At 34.9% G+C, this 20,114-nt stretch overlaps 2 protein-coding genes across 2 annotated transcripts; one reads left to right on the top strand and one right to left on the bottom strand.

Moving 5' to 3' along the window:
- Nucleotides 1–533: 533 nt before the first annotated feature.
- Nucleotides 534–4,990, top strand: LOC133533848 (TRAF3-interacting protein 1-like). Its single transcript, XM_061872916.1, has 6 exons — nucleotides 534–778; nucleotides 868–985; nucleotides 1,092–2,191; nucleotides 2,320–2,478; nucleotides 4,263–4,474; nucleotides 4,753–4,990. The coding sequence occupies exons 1-6, from the start codon at nucleotides 644–646 to the stop codon at nucleotides 4,907–4,909; spliced, it is 1,881 nt and encodes a 626-aa protein (XP_061728900.1). The 5' UTR covers nucleotides 534–643; the 3' UTR covers nucleotides 4,910–4,990.
- A 12,717-nt stretch (nucleotides 4,991–17,707) lies between these two features.
- Nucleotides 17,708–20,114, bottom strand: LOC133533845 (DNA-directed RNA polymerases I and III subunit RPAC1-like). Its single transcript, XM_061872903.1, has 6 exons — nucleotides 20,039–20,114; nucleotides 19,630–19,930; nucleotides 19,420–19,539; nucleotides 18,648–18,830; nucleotides 18,078–18,305; nucleotides 17,708–17,822 (listed from the first exon to the last, which is right to left on the bottom strand). Exons 1-6 carry the CDS (start codon nucleotides 20,090–20,092, stop codon nucleotides 17,710–17,712), a joined length of 999 nt encoding a protein of 332 aa, XP_061728887.1. The 5' UTR covers nucleotides 20,093–20,114; the 3' UTR covers nucleotides 17,708–17,709.

Consider the following 20,114-nt stretch of genomic DNA (forward strand, 5'->3'; position numbering starts at 1 on the left):
TTGCCATAAAAATGAAACTGTGACAAGAACAAACAATTATAGCGCATTCTTTGCTACTCCTACTGAAAGTTCCGTAAGAGCATCTCGTTCGGTGGTAAACGATGTGCTGATATTTGGTGATTCGGAAAACTCTTTCTCGGGCCCGAAATCGGATCTGATAAAGTGTGGATATAATTGGCACTCAACCGCGAATATCAATAATGCACAAGAGCGATAGAGAGGCAGATAACGAAATTTCGTGTTTCGCTCGCATACGTTAGGCACGCAACGTATGCGAGCGGAAGTATGGACACCAATATTAAAATTTTAAAACAATGAAAAATGATAAATGAGTTTAACGGCGCGCCAAATATAAAAACAGTGAAATAGATTAACATAATTATGAGTATTGATTATAGTTTTTTTTTTTTTTTTTTTTTCTTTGTATGGTCTTGAGGGCTTGATTATAGTTATTTGTTTGGTTGGGCTGTTTGGCACGCATGTTCCACGTAAATACACGTCGCGAACACAAATATTACTATAGCAACGAGAAGTAAACAAAGACATGCCAAAGTCATTTATAATACTCATACTGTTTTGGCCAGGTAGTTAGGAAAGTAAGTAAAGAAGTTATACATTGCCTCTATATTCTCAATTATGAGAAATGGAAAAAGAATTGGATCCAAGTATAATCAAAGCCACTCAAACAAGTCTTGGAAAGTACGTGAAACGCCCACCGTTGAGTGATAAGTTATTAAAGAAACCTCCGTTTAGATTCTTACATGATATTATAACGACGGTATGTATTGATTATACTAATAGGACGATGAAGACAATTTTATTAATACTCATATTTAATGACATAGCTATGTAAATATAATTTTGCAGGTTTTAAAGACTACTGGATTTTTCGAAGGACTATTTGAAGAAGATGAACTTGTTTCCGATAATGTTAAGGATAGAGAGAGTAAAATATTATTTCTTAATAAAGTTATATCCGTGGTTGGTAAGTCGCTTTCTCTTCCCATTTCATCTGTCCAATGAAAAAAACCCATTGTAGGTATTTCCTTTTTATTATTCTATTATCTATTAATCAATTGATTTCCCTACAGGTTTAGCCAATGGCAAACCATTATCGGTGAAGCCATCCAAAGTAGTTGCAGGGCAGGAACCTGATAAAACAAATGAGCTGCTTCAATGTTTGGCTCAAGTTCTTGAGAAAAAAATATCCTCTGATGAAGCTGTAAGAAAATATAAGGAGGGGGCAAAACCAGTACAAACAGTAGATACCAAAACTAAGGAACCTTCAAAAGCTGTTAAGAAAAGTACAGATTCAAATAAACTTACGTCAAGAAGTAATGAGAAATTGACTAATCAGAAGAAAGAGAAAAGGGATGGGTCTTTGGTCAAAAGCGGGACGAAAGAAAAAGTTAGCAAATTAAAAGACAGAGAAAGTACACTCAAGCAAGAACCACCTCCAAAAATATCAACACAAAAACCAAAAGTAATTAGCAAAAAGCCCTCAGTTGAAAATACAAATCAGCAGCCTGACATTAATAATACCCAGCCTAATAAGAAATTGTCAAAAACGTCTAGTAAAGATTTAACTAAATCATTAGTTAATAAAGATGAAGACCAGGAAAAAAATGGAAAGGAGTCAGAAACTGTTAAATTAAACCCAGAGTCCGAAGCACCACAAGAATCTGAGACAGAAGAACTAGTAAAAGAGAAGCTTGATACTTCTTACACAATTGCAGACACAGACTTAAATTCTTCATCATCTCATGATTTATTGGAAACACAAAATAAATTGGAAGAAAACCAGGAAATTAATCTTAAAACTCCTCATTTCCCTGACCCAGTAACTACTGAAGAAGACCATAGGGACACACAAGTAAAAAACGAAGAAAAAGTAAATGAAAATTTGCATGATAAACAAGAATTAAACGTGAACAAAATACAGAATAACATAAATAATTTTCGTCAGAACAGTGTGGACACCACAGAAAAAAATAACGAAAATAGAGTTATTTCAGCAAATAAGAATTCAATAGTGCCTAGTCAGCCAGTCAGGCCAACAAGCGTGAGGCCTTCATCATCAAGGCCTGGTGCGCCGCGGTTGAGGGACAAACATAGTGGGACAGCGCAAGCTTCTGATAATTTACTTGTGGGTAAAGTAAACATCATTACCGAAAACGCGCCCAATGAAGAGGCAAGTAGATATGGTACTCGTACCTACCTAAAGAGATTCTTCTTATATTATGTATTACATCCTATCATTGACATATATATATATAGGTAAATGCATCCTACACATTCTTATATTAGAATTCGTTTTAGGAGGAAGACGCAAGCATCATTATTGTGGATCAACCACAATCTCATAATACATCTGCAGAGCAACCAGACCAGCTTGCAATAAATCAACATGGTCACTTAGTTCAACAGATTTTGGATTCACAAAAAGAGTTTTCTCAAGTCTCTGGCAAAACCGAGATTGTAAGTTTCAAAAACTTGCTTTGCACATCAGGCCGGTTTCAGAAATGTTAAGGCAGGGTTTATACTCGTAACTCTATAGAAAATAAATCATACGTGTAATTTTTTCGTATTCTGTCATGAAAAGAATAAAAGAGGGACATACCTAATAACTACTTAGAATGCATATGCCCTGAAACTCTTTACCAGGTACAGCTATGCTTCAGTGACACCACTCGTGTTCCCAACCAACGTGTCCCTCCCGCAGCATTCCCAGCGTGGTGCACCACATCAACACGCTGGGCATTTGCTTTTTTGTCCAAAGTTACCTCGATTTTGGGATTATTCCCACTAGTTACTACCAAGTTGTTACCAGTGGTAACTACTGGGATTTTTTTCCCAGTAGTTACCACCAAAATTTGGTTAGCGTTCAATACTAATAAAAACAGACAGACAGACAGACATATCTGGGGACATCACGAAGTTTTGTTTCACATGTCGCGCGGTGGTGCCAGACATGTCGAGCGAAGTCCGGCAACGTCGCGCCACTTCACCCGACATCACTGGCGACGTGTCGCGCGATGTTGCCAGACATATCGAGCGAAGTCCGGCAACGTCGCGCCACTTCACCCGACGTCACTGGCGACACGTGTCGCGCGATGTTGCCAGACAAGTCGAGCGAAGTCTGGCAACGTCGTGCCACTTCACCCGACGTCGCTCGCGACACGTGTCGTGGGACATTTGTCCCCTAGTGTATCCTTGGCTTTATTGTCGATGGCACTTATGCCATTATCAACGATGCTCCTATGATGCATGCATCCATGCATGGGATTATAATACGTGTTAACTTTTAGTCGCTACGGCGGCCTATCCTAATCCTACGCGCCAATAGAGATTCAATCAATGTTGTTAAAGTCTTATTTATTTATTTATTTTTAAGTAAAGTAATATTTTAATTTTGTTTTATTTGGAATTATTACCTTATATTAATTATTACATTTTTTTTCCTTTTTGCCATCAACCTCGAGAGCATGAGAGAATTTATGTTATTAATTGTGAAGTTACCTATGAAACCGGGATCTTTTGACAAGGGCGCTTACGCCATACTGCGTAGCGCAGCGTTGTATTTATATAGGAAACTCGTTGATAATGGCGTAAGCGCCATCGACAATAAAGTCCCTTTCAATAAATAACATCAAAATTATACGAACGGACAAAGAAATCAGTCAAAGACCGATTTTTTTATTACCTTTAAGGCAGTTTACTGAAACAGTAATCGACTTATAATTAAACGAATAACTAATTATCTTATAATTAATTATACTTTTAATGAATTATTCATTAAAGCACTCTATATGTATACTGTTTTTATTAGTATTTAACGCTAACCAAATTTTGGTGGTAACTACTGGGAAAAAAATTCCAACCTTTTACCAGTACCTGCTGGGCCACCACTACTACTCCTCCTCCTCCACCTCTACTAGTTACCACCAACTTGGTTTGGTGGTAACTACTGGGATTTTTTTTTCCAGTAGTTACCAGTGGTAAAAGGTGGGAAAAAAATCCCAGTAGTTACCACTGATAACAACTTGGTGGTAACTAGTGGGAATAAACCGATTTTGGGCTTATTATATGGATCATATGGATGCATGTGTCTAAAGAGGGACATTCGGTGCATATGCATTAAATCAAGATAGATTGGAGAAAGTGTACGCAAAGACGGCATTTGATTCCAACGCCTACTAACCTTTGGGGTCTGACAGAGTCGAGCCTTAGTAAGATATCGACTTTTTTTATTTTAACACTAGGAGTGGCAATTTGGAGCCCAAAAGGCGCGAGAAGCATCAAATCAGGAGATAGAGCAAGTCAAATTTAATATTCAAGCTGTTTCGCGAGCTGCGAATCCACTAGGAAAGCTTCTTGACCACATCCAGGAGGACGTAGAGGTGATGCGCCAAGAACTGCAGCAATGGACAAGAACTTATGATGAAACGTCTAAAGAACTATCCAAGCAGAAGGCGTAAGTAAAGTTAGCCTAGCTGATGGCATATCCTATTACTGATACAATGGAGTGACAAAGATGCTAAATAAGCGACGAACACAATTTTTATAACTATTTCGTGTAATTAATTTCGAACATTCGAATATTTAGCCAACTTAACATGTATGGTGCTGACTATACTGTACCATCTTAAAACATTAATGCAATTATATAACTTGGTGTATTTAAGTGTAACAAAAATTAAATATAGCTGCTGTGTGAGCCCCATTATATAAAATGTCTTCTTTTTTTTTCAGAGCTAACGATGATTCTCTGCTACCCCTACATACAAAGATTAAAAACCTAGATGCAGACATAAAAGAAAAACTAGACAAAATAGATGATCTAAAGATCGTTATACACAAAAATTCATCTAGAATTGAAAAACTACTAGCAAGTGGGAGTGTGCAATAATGTTAAATATTTTGTATATTAGTTTATATTCCTCTTTATAATAATAATAAAAATATAGAGGTAGAAAGTGTAGAAACCGTAGTTTTCGTTATTAACTTAACTTAATTGTCCATATTTTACTCGCATAGAGTAGACTGGGTACGTTGTAACAGGGAAGGGTTAATACAGCTCAAATATTTACCAAACCAACTACACGAGACTACAAGAACCAATAGACCGCGAGCCAGGAACAATTTTCATGACCAGTCGCCTCCCGGCTGAAAACTCGTGTAGTGGTTAATGGCTAGGTATGATGAACCCTCGTGGGCGTCAGCTGCCGCTCCATTGGTGGGTTGAGAAATGGCAGCCACCGAAAAACGTAAAACAAAAAAAAATGTCATCGCCTCCCGTTTGATACTTTGTCAAATGATAGTTCAGATGCTGTTGTTAATTAAAAAATCGTCAGCCGGTTATATCGCGGTGGTAAGAACATCAGCTGGTCGCATGAACATGTAAAATATATCCGCTATACCTTTTATGACAGCAATAACAAATCATGAAACTTTGCATGTAGCATTTCATCAGGCGTAAACGCCTGAAAAGCCATCAACGGATTACGCAAATCACACATTACGCATACTTTGCAGCACATAAAGTGGTAAGGCGCATATTTTTTACTTGTTCATTTTACAGCTGAAAGTCATTCCACCGCGATAGAACCGGCTGACAGTTTTTTAGTTTAAAACAGCATCTAAACATTCTAAACCAGGGGTTCCCAAAGTGTGCGCCGCGGCGCCCTGGTGCGCCGTAGAAAGTAAAGAGGGGCGCCGTGAGTTCTATCATTATCCGAAACCACAAATATTCGCGGGTACCTATTTGAGCGCTCGCATCGGTAAATAATATAGCATCGTATCACTCTTTTTCGACCGTGATTTTAAATTTACAAGGGCGCCGTTGCAAAATACTAAACTTGTAACTGCGCCGCATGTTGAAAAAGATTGGGAACCCCTGTTCTAAACTATCATCTGACAAAGTATCAGCTGGGAGGCGATGACTGACGAAATATGCGCCTGGACGCGGTCTACAAGGACGCAAGGACTTACGAGGCTACTGTATTGACTGCTCGAAATAATTATTAATTTTATGTACGGTACTTATTACAATCATTGTATTGCGTTTGACCATGAAATTTAACGAAGTTATTTATTGTTGGTTTTACTGGGATTTGTTACAACCGTCCCCGTTTACTGTTATACTTAATTATAACATAACCGATCTCGACTTGTAACAATAGCACGCAAATAGAATGTAAAATTAACCATCTACGTAATTCCCCAAATAGAGCTGTGATAGCAAAGACACGAACAATAAACTTTTACTACCGTACCCTGTCTACCTACCCTATAGGTATTATGATACACATCAAATGTTGTCCCAAAAACACTGACAAACCATATATCAATATAGTATACATAATTTTGTCCCAAATTACTACTTACTGGGATTTTTTCCCACCTTAAATTACTAAAGTGAATATATATGTCTAAAATTAAAAGGTTAAAATGAAATGATGTTTGATTAATTAATCATATTAATATAATCTAAATAGAGGCAAACATAATATCATACAGACCTAATGCTTAAAATTAGCCTCAATGTTATATTTAAATAATCTAATCAAAGTCATTCTAATACACTGTACAATATAGTAAGGCATAACCTTTTGGGAAACGGTGAAAGAGACTAATCTGAGCCAGTAACCGCTTCCACTTTTTAGTCATGCTGTTGAGCGATGTTGGAAACCCAAAACTACTGAGAGACAGCGGCACAGGCCATCTCTTGCCTCGTTGGGAATACTGCGTATTGCACTCAAACTATATATTGTATATTGGACATATACATACGCATGTGTCGGGTATCAAATCAAAGCAGATTACACATTTATCAGATGTTTAAAACCTGTAATATTTAAATATTTAGTTAAAAGATTTTTAAAACTGGAGTGTTTTTCCATGGTCCATTTTTTTTATTTAAGTGTTTTTGTCGCAATTAGTTCATCCGTTTTTGTATGAGGCTAAATTATGGTTGATTTTTTTTATTGTTAACTCATAAAACTTAAATCTTATAAATTCATACAGATGAATTATTTATTTGTTATAATGAAATAAACAAATCTTAATCTGTATACATCTGTATCATATATTTCATAGGTTTCATCATTTTGCAAATGGTCTAACATTTAAATATTCATACTCATCCTATCTCATGACACATTACTTAATATATCTAATATGTTTTTATGCTGTGTATTTACATCAAATTGATCATTTCAATTCATCAAATTTGCAGATAAAATTTTATTATATTAATTTAATGAATTATGATGTACTATACTATAACTGTACTGTATAGGTAGAGTCAGACCAAAATAACTATGCAGCGATTGTTATTGTTATTTAAACTTCATAATTTCATGGAAGTTTGATGTTTAAAATAACACTTGCATCTCTGCTAAAAAAATCACTGCAGAGTTATCATGGTCTAACTCTACCTTCCTTCAGCAAGTGTACAAAACTTTAATTTAAATACTAATAAGTAATAATACATAAAATAAATTATCTTGAATTACAACAAAAAATATTTTATGGGCTGTAAAACACATAGCCACAGATATATGATCAATATATATTATTGACAATAACTAATGCAAGCTTTAGATAATACAGGATAATGGTCTATGTTGTAGGAATACTAAAAATTGAGATTGTTGTGACATTATTTTGGTACAGGAGGATGTGGAGGGCCATTTGAGCTATTGTCACAATGGCTCAGTAGACACCCACGCCGTTGGCCAAGTCTGGCCGGATATTGGCGTACCATTTTTGCTGCTTGTTCAATACGCATCACAAGCCTATGTTGGCTTTCCAGTTTCTCTAAACAACTTTTGCAAATAGTTTTAGGCAGAGGATCTGATTGAGATACCTGAAATAGAAAACAAAACACAAATAATAACCAGGTCCATATAAATATTAAGAATAATAGCAGCTAGCAGTGGAAGGGCATTGAAAGGACTTGATATTTTGATATTTGGAGTTTGGAGATATTCACACTTTATTCTAATTGCCTATAGACCTGCCACCGGTAAATCTGAGAACATGAAGAAATAATCTGAGCAGTCAATATTAATTACAATTGATAGTGGTTACACGAAGTAAGTTCTCAAGTAGTTCATGAGCATGAAATGTAAAATTCAACTTTGGCTGCTAACTGTATATTGAACGAAGATTACGGGTGTTGCTTGAATGATTACGTAGTTAAAAGCAAACTCAACATATACAGTCTAGTATAGTAATACCATTCAAAACAAGTCTCCTTGAAAGTTAAATCAGTTAAATGTGTTATTTTTAGTTAGTGACTTAGGACACGTATAGGTACTTTAAAATGAGAGAAATAAAGTCTGCATAGACAAATAATAATTCTAGAATCATTAAATTACAAACTAACATATAGAATTGACGACAAGGATATAAAATAAACAAATAACTTACGTTTATTGATAGATGCCTATTGATTTTCTCCGATATGCACAAACGTATACCTTCTTCGCCATAAATATGAAGAACTACGCGATGCATTTCAGAACATAAACGGCAAATAAATCCTGTTAGTACTGCTTTATCTAGACTACCCATAGTGGAAGGGAAATACTCGGTTAAAAAACACTAACAAACTTATTAAGCAATATAACTAATATTACTTTTATGATGGAATTAATCTACAACACTTGTCTTCGACGTATTTTTTCTAGTCTTGTTTTGTTATATTTTTTTTTCTTCTAGTCTAGATGTATTTGTAGGCCAAGGTCACAATACATACAGCCAACGACAGCACGACGCAACGTTTAACAAGAGAACTGCAAGCGCTTGAAATCAATAATTTCGCTAACTGCCGTGATAAAATTACACTAGGTATTTTAATTTCTTTTGATTAACTTTAAATAAAAAAATATTTAACATTTAAATAACAATTTTGGAATATTTTGTCTTTAGCTTACACTTGGCTTTATTTATTGCATTTCTTTCCATACCCTATATCGCAAAAGAAAGTGCCAGAGTTGACATACTAATTTACCCATATATAATAGATTGGCCGTGTGTAATTCATGAATTTATTTATTTCAACATAAACTTACAGTGCATCACCAAAACGTTTACATGAGAGTTTTACATATAGGTACGTTATTTATATCTAAGACATTAAAATATTAAGAAACAAAAATAAAGAAATAAACAATGTCAGCTATGGATAAATAAATGAATACACACTAGTGTTTTCGGAACCGGTATTCTTTTTGAGAACCGGGAATTTCGGTACTTTTGTATTACGGAACCGGGATTTCCCGGTTTTTTCGGTATTTTCGGTTCTTGCTAGTTTTTGTCATAGAAAACAAGGGTTATGCTTCAAAAGTAAACTAAAATTCTGTATTCAAGTAACTTTAATTCGAATTTTTTTCTTCTATTTTCTGTTCTCATACCTAGTAGTAGGTAATTATATATAAATCAGACTATAATTAATCATAGTGTTATGTTATTGTTAGGTAATAAAGTAAGTATTTACTGTCAATTAAAGGGTAAAAATAAGGCAGTCATCTTAGATTCCTTAACATTTAGAATTATCTTAAACATTTTTAAAGAAAACAAAATTAAACACATTCATTCATTTGTAGTTTTACATGTATGTAAAATGTATAATTGTTGGTGCAATAAAGAATATTTACTTACTTACTTACTTACTTAAACTATTTTCTATTCTCATACCTAGTAGTAAGTAATTATATATAAATCAGACTATTGTCAATCACAGTGTTATTCTTAGGATCTTAAGTATTTACTGTCAATAAAATGGTCAAAATTAGGTAGTCATTTTAAATTCCTTAAACATTTAGAATTATCTTAAACATTTTTCAAAAGCAACAAAATTAAACTATTTTCTATTCTCATACCTAGTAGTAAGTTATTATATATAAACCAGACTATAATCAATCACAGTGTTTTTGTTAGGTTCTTAAGTAAGTGTTAACTGTCAATAAAATGGTAAATATTAGCCAGTCACCTGAGATTCCTTAAATATTTATAAATATCTTAAACATTTTTCAAAGAAAACAAAATTAAACTTTTTTACCAAAAAATATTTAAAAATAATATCTCTTTCCGAGTACCTACCTATTCTTGACTTACTATATACTTACTTTCCTTCCTAGCAACAGCGAGCGAGTGTAGGTAGTTATTGGTAATATCGAGCGCACCATTAATTTCGCGCGTTATTTATTTTAACGCTGAATTATTCACGTTAGTTTTGAATGTTTGAATAGTAGAAAGTGTGGAAAATTAAAGTAAGAGTATATAAGTAAATAGTAGTGTGAATCGCTTAATAAAAATAAAATTCCCGAAAGTACCGAAAGAACCGGGAATCAAATTTGGTTTCCCGGTTCCATTTTACTGACAAAAGAACCGGGAATTCCCGGTACTTTCGAGACCGGGATTTCCCGGTTCTGAACCCTAATACACACTATACATTAAAATAAAATAATTAAATCACAATAAAAAAATGTTAGTTCATTTCAATTAAATAATCAAAATTGACACAATTAAATTAAATGAGAGCTATCAAATTACAATAAAACAATGAAATAATAACAATAAAATAAATTAATCATATAAAATAATATTTAAACTTTGGAGACATTTTCTGCAAAATTCACCAACATTATCTGCGAAAACATCAACGTCATGACCCTCAATAGCCATCACATTAAAAAGGGCAAGTGGCCGGGGCGTAGGCGTGTTGTCGGCCTGGCGGGTGCGCGCACGCAGCCACGCGAACAGGCGGCGGCGGCGCCGTGGCGGTAAGGTCCGACCGAGATCTCGGTCTCGGTCTCGGCATTCTCGGCCAAAAATCGAGCCGAGATCTCGGTCTCGGCTCTCGGCCAAAATCGGCCGAGATTCCTGCCGAGACCGAGACTAGGCAATGAGTTATCATTGGTGAATTTGAATTTTCCGCGCACGAGCACCGGGATCTAAGCCACCCGTTGGTTGCATCGCCCGATTTGTGTGACGTTTTTTTGTGATTTTGATTGGTTTAGTACCCACATTTTAAGCCAATTCCTTATCAAATACTAAGTGTTGGGATCGGATAGGCGCGGTTGCAAGTAATGACTTGTTCATTTCATTTGGGTCATTCGTCGTTTTAATAAGATAAGTTTTTTTATGACTCTTAAATGACTTAACCGACCATATTCTAAATGATTTTCCTGAAAAATTATTTGCTTATGAAGCTTTATTATTTAGATATTTTGGAAGTGGTTTTGCTCTCCCGGTTCAAAAGTTAGAGGAGATCACACAATTTTTTTTGGAGCAATTATTTCCAAAAATATTGACTAAATAAAAAAAAAAAAAATTTAACAATCTTTATGTATTTTTAAAGACCTATCTAATGATGAACCACATGAATTATTTTTAACTTTTAGTTACATTTGTATGGAGTATATATTTGAAAATATATTTTACAATTTTTATTCTAAACTAAGAAGCAACTTACATAATACATTTACACCTACGTTCTAAATTTGTTTATAAAATATATTGTATAGTTTATGAGTAAAATGGCTGTGACATACGCACAGACCGACAGACATAAGGACGTGACAAAACTATAAGGGTTCCATTTTTGCCATTTTGGCTACGGAACCCTGAAAATACTATTTAATAGCGCTACGAATTGATTACCTATGATAACTTTTTGCTGATAAATTGTCGAATTTCGATATTCAAAACATTTTAGTACAAAATTCGTATTTTTTTTTTCTATTTTATAAATTCTCGGTCTCGGTCTTGGCCGAGAATCCCATTGAATCTCGGTCTCGGTCTCAGCCGAGACAAAAAAAGCGTTCTCGGTCGGACCCTACGTGGCGGCAGGGCATTCACGGCGTCCGACACCGTCCGCTGCACTGGCACATGCAGGCCCATTCGTTCTAGTACGGCTGAATTATTTAATCTGTTGTGTACAACTCCATGGTAATGTATCAACAAAAGCAGTTTTCGTCTCAGTTATAGAAAGTGAAGACCTAACATCCCTGAGACAAAACGGGAGGGGTAAAGATAAAGGTAATAGCCATAGGACCTGCTGTACAAATAATTGGTGTGTATTCAGAATTCAGAAGGCCTACCGCGAACCATTTATTTCTTTAGTTTGTTTATTTGCCTCTCTATTTCTGTCAAGAGTGATAGAGAGGCAGATAACTATGTACTGCGAAAATACAAAACTCGTCATTTGCCTCTTTAATTATAATTTCTACAGAACAGATAGTCTTTCTATGGCTAAGGTGTCAATGTTAACTCCTTTACCGCATATGCAGCCATATATGGCAGTTATAATATTCAACTCTATTGATAGCTCCTAAAGTTAAAATTTACACAGAATATATTTTTTTTACATGAAGGGGTTAATTTTTATAACAAGGTGAATATTAAGAATTTTTATAACTAAGGTCATTGTGGAGAAGACCGTCTACAAGATCTTTCGTGGCTTTAAACTCTTGCGTTTGTGTACATACCCAATAGGGTGGGTCGTTTATGTACGGAGCAATTTTTTTTGTATTTTTTTTCTAATAGTGATAAAAAGTTGACCCACGCTGAAAGGTTCAAAATTCGGGAAAAAAAGTTTTGTATTTAAGTCTTTTGTGTCTACCCGCGCGGCCGCGCAACGACTTTGAAAATTTCAAAATTTCACTAATATCTGAGATAGCATTTTTATAAGAATTCTTCCAAAAATAAGGTGTATTATTATATAAAATGCAACATACATTAAAAAAAAAGGATATTTATTCAAAAGCATATAGTATACACGATTGTCAAATTAGTATCCAAAACGGTAAAAAAGCGTTAAAATCCTTTCTGCTTTCGAATCTTGGCATGATTTTTCGGCTCTGTTTTTTTTGTCTATAACATACCTTCCCTAGCGGTTTTATTGCATACTTCAGACTTCAGTAACCGTCTTTACCACCCTCTCCACAGCTTGTGTATGACATGGCAGCCGCAGGAAAAGTTATTTCATCATTGCCTCTTGACTCCACCAGAGAAAGTAGGGCTTGATCTGTAACATTGCGTAGTATCGGAGATTGGGTGTATTTTTCCTGCCATTCAATCAGATTAGTATAACACGCAGCCGATTAATCTTAGATACTTGGAACACACGAAGATTAGGACCAGAAGTAGGACCATTTCTAGCTTTCAAAATACACCTGGCAGCAAGCTCTCGTACGTGCTTCTGAGGCTCGGTTAACAAAGCCAGGATTAGGTTTTCCGGGTAAGCGAAATATGCTTTTTGTTTTATCACGGGATCAACCACCTTTTAAGATTTGCAGAAAGGTATCTAGAATCTGAGATCAGTTTCCATAAGTGTCTTGCCCCGTCTTTACACAGAGGGTGTCTTTTGATATCAAACCAGATGGGACTGATGTGAGCGTAAACTTTGACTACAAACATAGCTAACTAGTTAATTTAAATTATGCGGTGGGTTGGCCTTTGTAAGTAAGCTCCGACCGAGAATGCTTTTTTTGTCTCGACCAAGACCGAGACCGAGATTCAATTGGATTCTTGGCCGAGACCGAGAACTTATAAAATAGAAAAAAAAAGACGAATTTTGTACTAAAAATGTTTTATAATTGAAATTCAACGATTTATCAGAAAAAAGTTATCATAATCAATTCGTAGCGCTATTAAATAGTATTTTTAGGGTTCCGTAGCCAAAATGGCAAAAATGTAACCCTTATAGTTTCGTCATGTCCTTATGTCTGTCGGTCTGTGCGTACGTCACAGCCATTTTACTCAAAAACTATACGATATATTTTATAACCTTTGGAACGTAGGTGTAGGTGTACATGTATTATGTATAAGGTCCGACCAAGAATGCTTTTTTTTTGTCTCGACCGAGACCGAGACCGAGATACAATTGGATTCTCGGCCGAGACCGAGACCGAGAATTTATAAAATAGAAAAAAGACGAATTTTGTACTAAAAATGTTTTATAATTGAAATTCAACGATTTATCAGAAAAAAGTTATCATAATCAATTGGTAGTGCTATTAAATAGTAATAGTAAAATGGCAAAAATGTAACCCTTATAGTTTCCTCATGTCCTTATGTCTGTCGGTCTGTGCGTACGTCACAGCCATTTTACTCAAAAACTATACGATATATTTTATAACCTTTGGAACGTAGGTGTACAGTATGTATTATGTAAGTCGCTTCTTAGTTTCGAAAAACAATTGTAAAATATATTTTCAAATATATACTACATATAAATGTAACTAAAAGTTTAAAAAAATCATGTGGCTCATCATTAGATAGGTATTTAAAAATACATAAAGGTTGCTAAAAACGTTTTCTTGATTAAGTAAATACTTTTGGAAATAATCGCTCCAAAAAAATTGTGTGATCCCCTCTAACTTTTGAACTGGGAGAGCAAATCCATTTAAAAATATCTAAATAATAAAGCTTAATAAGCAAATAATTTTTCAGGCAAATTATTTTGAATATGGTCGGTTAAGTTAAGACATTTAAGAGTTATAAAAAAAACTGATCTTATTAAAACGACGAAAGTGCCACTAACGGCTTTTTTGTATTGTATGAAGGTACGAAACCTTCCATTATGCGTGGTCCGACACACACTTGGCCGGTTTTTTCAGTACGGATGTGGACAAAGAGAGGTACAATAACAATAATCAAAATAAAGAGTTCTATACTGTAAACCAAAATATCCGCCACAGGTGTCGTTTTAGTACATACCTACTGCTTTGCGTTTTCCCGTTAACACAAATATATTTAGTATCAAAATATCCAGTGTCATCTTCTACTCACAACAAGTTAATCTAAGTTACATCCCGATAACAATATACACTTATTTATTCATCAATAATAATAACCACAAAACGAAAAGACCCAAATGAACTAGTCATTTCTTGCAACCGCAACTATCCGATCCCAACACTTAGTATTTGATAAGTAATTGGCTTAAAATGTGAGTACGAAACCAATCAAAATCACAAAAAACGTCACACCAACTGGGCGATGCAACCAACGGGTAGCTAAGAAACAGGCGCTCGTGCGGGGAAAATTCAAATTCACCAATGATAACTCATTGCCTATTCTCGGTCTCGGCAAGAATCTCGGCCCATTTTGGCCGAGAGCCGAGACCGAGATATCGGCTCGATTTTTGGCCGAGAATGCCGAGACCGAAACCGAGATCTCGGTCGGACCTTATTTGTAAGCTATCGGGCGTAAGACATTTTTCCTGGAGAACGATGAGACAAAACAGGAAGACATTCGCCATTTATAACAGCTGATACTATGTCGTACAGGTAACGTCGGTCAGAATCAGAACAAAAATACGACAATTTGTTGTTCTTCTACTGCTTATCTCCATTATAAAGCACACTTCCAATAATAACAGTGAAAATAACGATTAAAATAATAACAAGAAGTTGCTATCACTAAAACAATGCGTCGTGATATACGCGCGTGTTAGATTATTATTTATAAAGTACCTGGGCGACCGAGCTTTGCTCGGTTATAACTATTTATTGTAATATGGTGGTGTATAGGTAATAATCTTAACTAAATTTTTTTACTAAATTAAACTTGTCTAAAACAATAAAAATTAAAAAATTATATATAAACTTGAACATATAAAAAAAAAGTAAATCACCGGGCGAGATTCGAACCCGTAACACTCGTTTCTAGCCGTCCGCGTCTTAACCCGCTGGACCAGACGGACGGACAGTGGCCTGCGGCACGAAATTAGCGACCATATTCGGCGACGAAAGAAAAACGCATGAAAACTCGAAAACACGCGTTTTCCCAAACATAAGACTAATCTAGATCGATTGTTTACCCCCAAAAACCCCCATACTTATACCAAATTTCAGCGAAATCGTTAGAGCCGTTTCCGAGATCCCTGAAATATATATATATATATATATATATATATATATATATATATATATATACAAGAATTGCTCGTTTAAAGTTAAAGGTATAAGATTATGTATAGAACTGACCTGTTTCTCTTTGACGTCCAATGTTGATAAATATTCACTATTTAAACACTTAACTCAATATCACGTGAAGTTTACACCATTTGTGAGGTACGATACGAAATCACGGTTGATTAGAGAAACATGGGTAGTGGGTAGTGGTAACTTTGAGACAGTAGTTAACCTACTAATAAGATTTGTAAACTATTTAAAAGTGATTATATTAAGTATTAATATTACTTATTAGAAATTATGTATAACGGAGTTTATTGAAAAGATGTTGTGATCATTTTAGTCTGCATTATTCGATAAATAGATATGGTACATGAGAAGATACGTTTGTGACGTCACTTCTCGAACGACAAATGGCATGATCAACCAGTTGCGAGTGGCTGGTTAGCAGTGGATATAAAAGGGCCCGACCCGATTCATTTGGATAATTCTCATTGTCATTCTGCTTTGCGCTGCAGCACTGAGTTAATCGTCGCCACAGGAATATTGAAAGTTAGTAATACTATGTTGATAATTATTTTAAATGTTTATGTACTTACCTGATAATTCATTTGATGGATTAATTAGTCAATAATTAGTTCAATCATATCTTGGTCAATTATAAAGTATTAGTTATTGTATTTATTAGTTGTTGATGATAAGGTGAATAAATAGGATTATTAACTTTAATAAAAACGTTTTATTTTCAATTATATTTGTTCATTATTTAATTGATCAAACTAGTAACCCAAATAGCATCTAGTGATTGTTTTAGCAGTTTCAAATAATTCTGAATCAAGGTAAATAAATTACTTGATGACAAATTATGCCTAATTTATACAGTTAACTTAGTATTATCAAGCAGTATTGAGAATTGAACGTGATACTGACTATTAATTCTGTTTTAATTACTTGTTTACATAACAGTGGGGTTTGCTGTCATCTACTCGGACATCTATTTTAACTTAGTATTCTCACACGCGCATCGTATAATTTGCGACCCTCCCCCGTGCCCCCTTATCCTCCTGCAGGTGTTACCATGGCTCACAGTATTATTTTATTATGTTAGATATATATTTATAAATTATTATTTTAGATGTAAAAAAAAAATTGTAAATTGCGTTTTTCGGCGATTTTCGAAAAATTTAAACGCAATGCGCGGGTAGTAAGTAGTAAAAAAAATATTCTGGTGTTTCTTTTTGTCAGGATCACCAATCCCGCACTATTAGAAATCGTAAATAAATATTTTTATTTTTCGACCCAACCTAATACCCAACTTAAAGAAGATTGGTAAAGAGTGAAGCTCTTCCTTTCAGACTATGTCTGAGCGACGTGAAATAAGTGACCCCCTATGCATAGAAAAGAAATCTTGTTGCAGGGGGGTCAACTATCTCTGCACATGACTGTACGTATACAATTACGAGAGTTACCAGCTAAAAAAAAAATAGAGTCAAACCAAGATAACTTGGCAGCGATTTTGATAGCCCAAACGGTGCACAGCAGTGCACAGGTTATTTAAAACGTCAAACTTCTATGAAATTAGGATTAGGATGTTTAATTGACACTTGCACCATCTGGGCTATCAAAATCGCTGCCAACTAATCATGGTCTGACTTCTACCAGTCTTGTATAACCACATTGACCATGACCTTAGTTAAAATAAATATAATTTAGCATCTGGAAGTTGGTTGTTGTCTTAGGACATTTATAAAAGGTAACAAATAAGACAAAAAATATATTAATTAAGCTTATTTAATTCATCTAACAATGATTTACATTTTTCTTTCAGTATTTTAACAGCTTCAACAAATATAACATTAGGTGCCATGGCCCCCACCGACTCCACATTAACTGAAAAAAAAAGTTATTTAATAGCAATACATTCAAAATAATCCGTTTGTAATCTAAGATATTAAATATTATATATTTATAATTTAATGTATCATAATAGAAATACAATATTAAATACACCATTAAATGCACTATTGGTTGTGAATAATAAGTATGTGATCTCTTTTTACTTCTTTGTCTGACTGTCAATGCTGTTGTCCTTTACTTTTAATCTTGATACTATTATTTATTGGGCCAATATAACTTGGAACTTACATATAAAATGATCCCGAACCCGGCTTAGAATGACAGCATCTTTGATTTCCTCATATTTGTAAACATTCCTGCTGCAGGTATCATAGCGTGCGTCTCGGACAAATGCTCTGTCTTCCGAGTCAATGCCTATGACTCCTGGTGAAAAGCAGTTCTGCAGGAGTATGGCCTCACTTCCAATCACTTCACGGGTTAATGTGATTTCTGGCAGTAGACGGTATGATGCAGTTGCTGAAAACAATAAAAAAAATTACTAATGTGGTAAGATGCTCAAGTAGCATTCCACTAGGATGTTAACTTATGTTGATTGCATGTTACATATAGTCTATAATTTAATGCTTAAAATTTAATTAATTTATTGAATTAAGATTTAGTTAAGTATTAATAGAATTGTGTCACATACCCAACCAACACACTCCTCAAGATAAAAGATGAACACTACTCAAGATAAACACACTGGTAGGTGTATTATACCCATGGACAAATTTCACATAATGCTACTCTACAGGTATGGATGTACGTTAGTTACAATTACTTGCTTTGCCACAGCAGCACTGTAGTCCACTTACTTACCTACTGGTGAAAATTTGGCATGGTCCTTTCCTATTCCCTTTACAGCAATCATATGGAGATCTAGCTCGTGTCCAGGCCTCATTTTGGATATCAATATCTTGTCATGCACTGAGCCAACATCAGCCTCCTTATGCACAGATGCCTGGTTGCCAATGGGATGCCATTTGATCTGAGATGAGTAAACTGAAAAGAAGTACAGCGTATGAGAAAGGAGTTTAATTCAGCTGATTAACAAACAACACGAGATCATTTTTATTTATGCTGAACATCTTAGATTTTGCCAAAGGATTACATTCTTTGTGTCAACTGTGTGACTGTAGCATGGTCACATCTTTACACACTTATTTAGCTTCACCGCGTATCTTCTTTGTATAAATCTACATATATATATGTGCTTCAAATCTTGTAAGTTAAATTTGAACCACTTCCTGGTGTCTGTTTGAGCTGAAATTTGGTATACTTCTGTATTTCCGATGACAATGCAATAGTATGCAAAGGAACTCTTCGATGGGAAAACGTAAACACATTGAGTTTAGGCTCATTTGAAAGGTCTCCAGAAGTACTTTATAGACATACAAATAAGAGAAAGTGCAGTCGGGAATAAACGTGTGTCAAAAATATTTTTGACGGTTACTTGTTATCAATTGTCACTATGCCTGTCACTTTTGCACTTACATACTTGTTGAGAATGTGACAGGCATAGTGACAAGTGATAAAAATGTGATCGTACTATGTTACAGCCACTGGTATTATCAGAAAACAGGATGCTTACCACTGTGATTGATATAGAGGTCCTCTGTTCTGAATGAGTCTTTAGACTGTGATGTATTAGCAGTGCACTTCACTTTTAATGTGAATTCCAGTGTATCAAACTCTGTGCCTTCAGTCGCATCTGTAAAGAAAAGCATACAAGTTTTGCTTTTTTTTCGGTCAATAAAGAAATTTTTTCAAATTAATGACATGAAAGAAATGTCAAACTTACCTTCAGGACGGTATTCAAACAATCTTGGATCAGCTTTCAAGGGTATCAGACCCAACCTGTGGGCAAGGACTTCATCCTGAATTATTGAAGTGTTGTTTTTTATCATCACTTTTTCAATAGCCATACTAGGAACCTCGCTCAGCATGAGTCTTCGAAACGCATTCGCAAATGCAGGTTGAATGCCGATAAGATCGAATTCCATTTCTGAATTATCCATTTTAACTACCACAATACGGAAGTTTTTAACGAACTTTTTAAAGTTCCACTTCTCATCTGCCATGCCATAATCATTAGCAGCATTCTGGAAATAAAGTTTATTGATAACACAAGTACAATAACCGGAGAGGTTAGAATGATAGTCATGTGGTTATTTCACTTTTAGTAGACGATGGTCAACATAAGTACATACCTTAATACGGAATTCTTCTAACAATGCCCGAGGTTTATCTTGCAACTGTGGCATTTTTAACTTATTTTATATTTTA

This window comes from Cydia pomonella, unplaced genomic scaffold (assembly GCF_033807575.1).
Source record: "Cydia pomonella isolate Wapato2018A unplaced genomic scaffold, ilCydPomo1 PGA_scaffold_208, whole genome shotgun sequence".
NCBI classification, from domain to species: Eukaryota; Metazoa; Arthropoda; class Insecta; order Lepidoptera; family Tortricidae; genus Cydia; species Cydia pomonella.

Bases quoted from the DNA above. Each gene is read 5' to 3' on its own strand.
- LOC133533848 (XM_061872916.1), top strand. From the start codon at position 644: ATGGAAAAAGAATTGGATCCAAGTATAATCAAAGCCACTCAAACAAGT. The intron at 779-867 runs GTATGTATTGAT...ATAATTTTGCAG, and splicing joins TACATGATATTATAACGACG to GTTTTAAAGACTACTGGATT. The intron at 4,475-4,752 runs GTAAGTAAAGTT...TTTTTTTTTCAG, and splicing joins GAACTATCCAAGCAGAAGGC to AGCTAACGATGATTCTCTGC.
- LOC133533845 (XM_061872903.1), bottom strand. From the start codon at position 20,092: ATGCCACAGTTGCAAGATAAACCTCGGGCATTGTTAGAAGAATTCCGT. The intron at 19,540-19,629 runs GTAAGTTTGACA...TTTTCTTTACAG, and splicing joins GTTTGAATACCGTCCTGAAG to ATGCGACTGAAGGCACAGAG. The intron at 18,306-18,647 runs GTAAGTAAGTGG...TATTGTTTTCAG, and splicing joins TGCCAAATTTTCACCAGTAG to CAACTGCATCATACCGTCTA.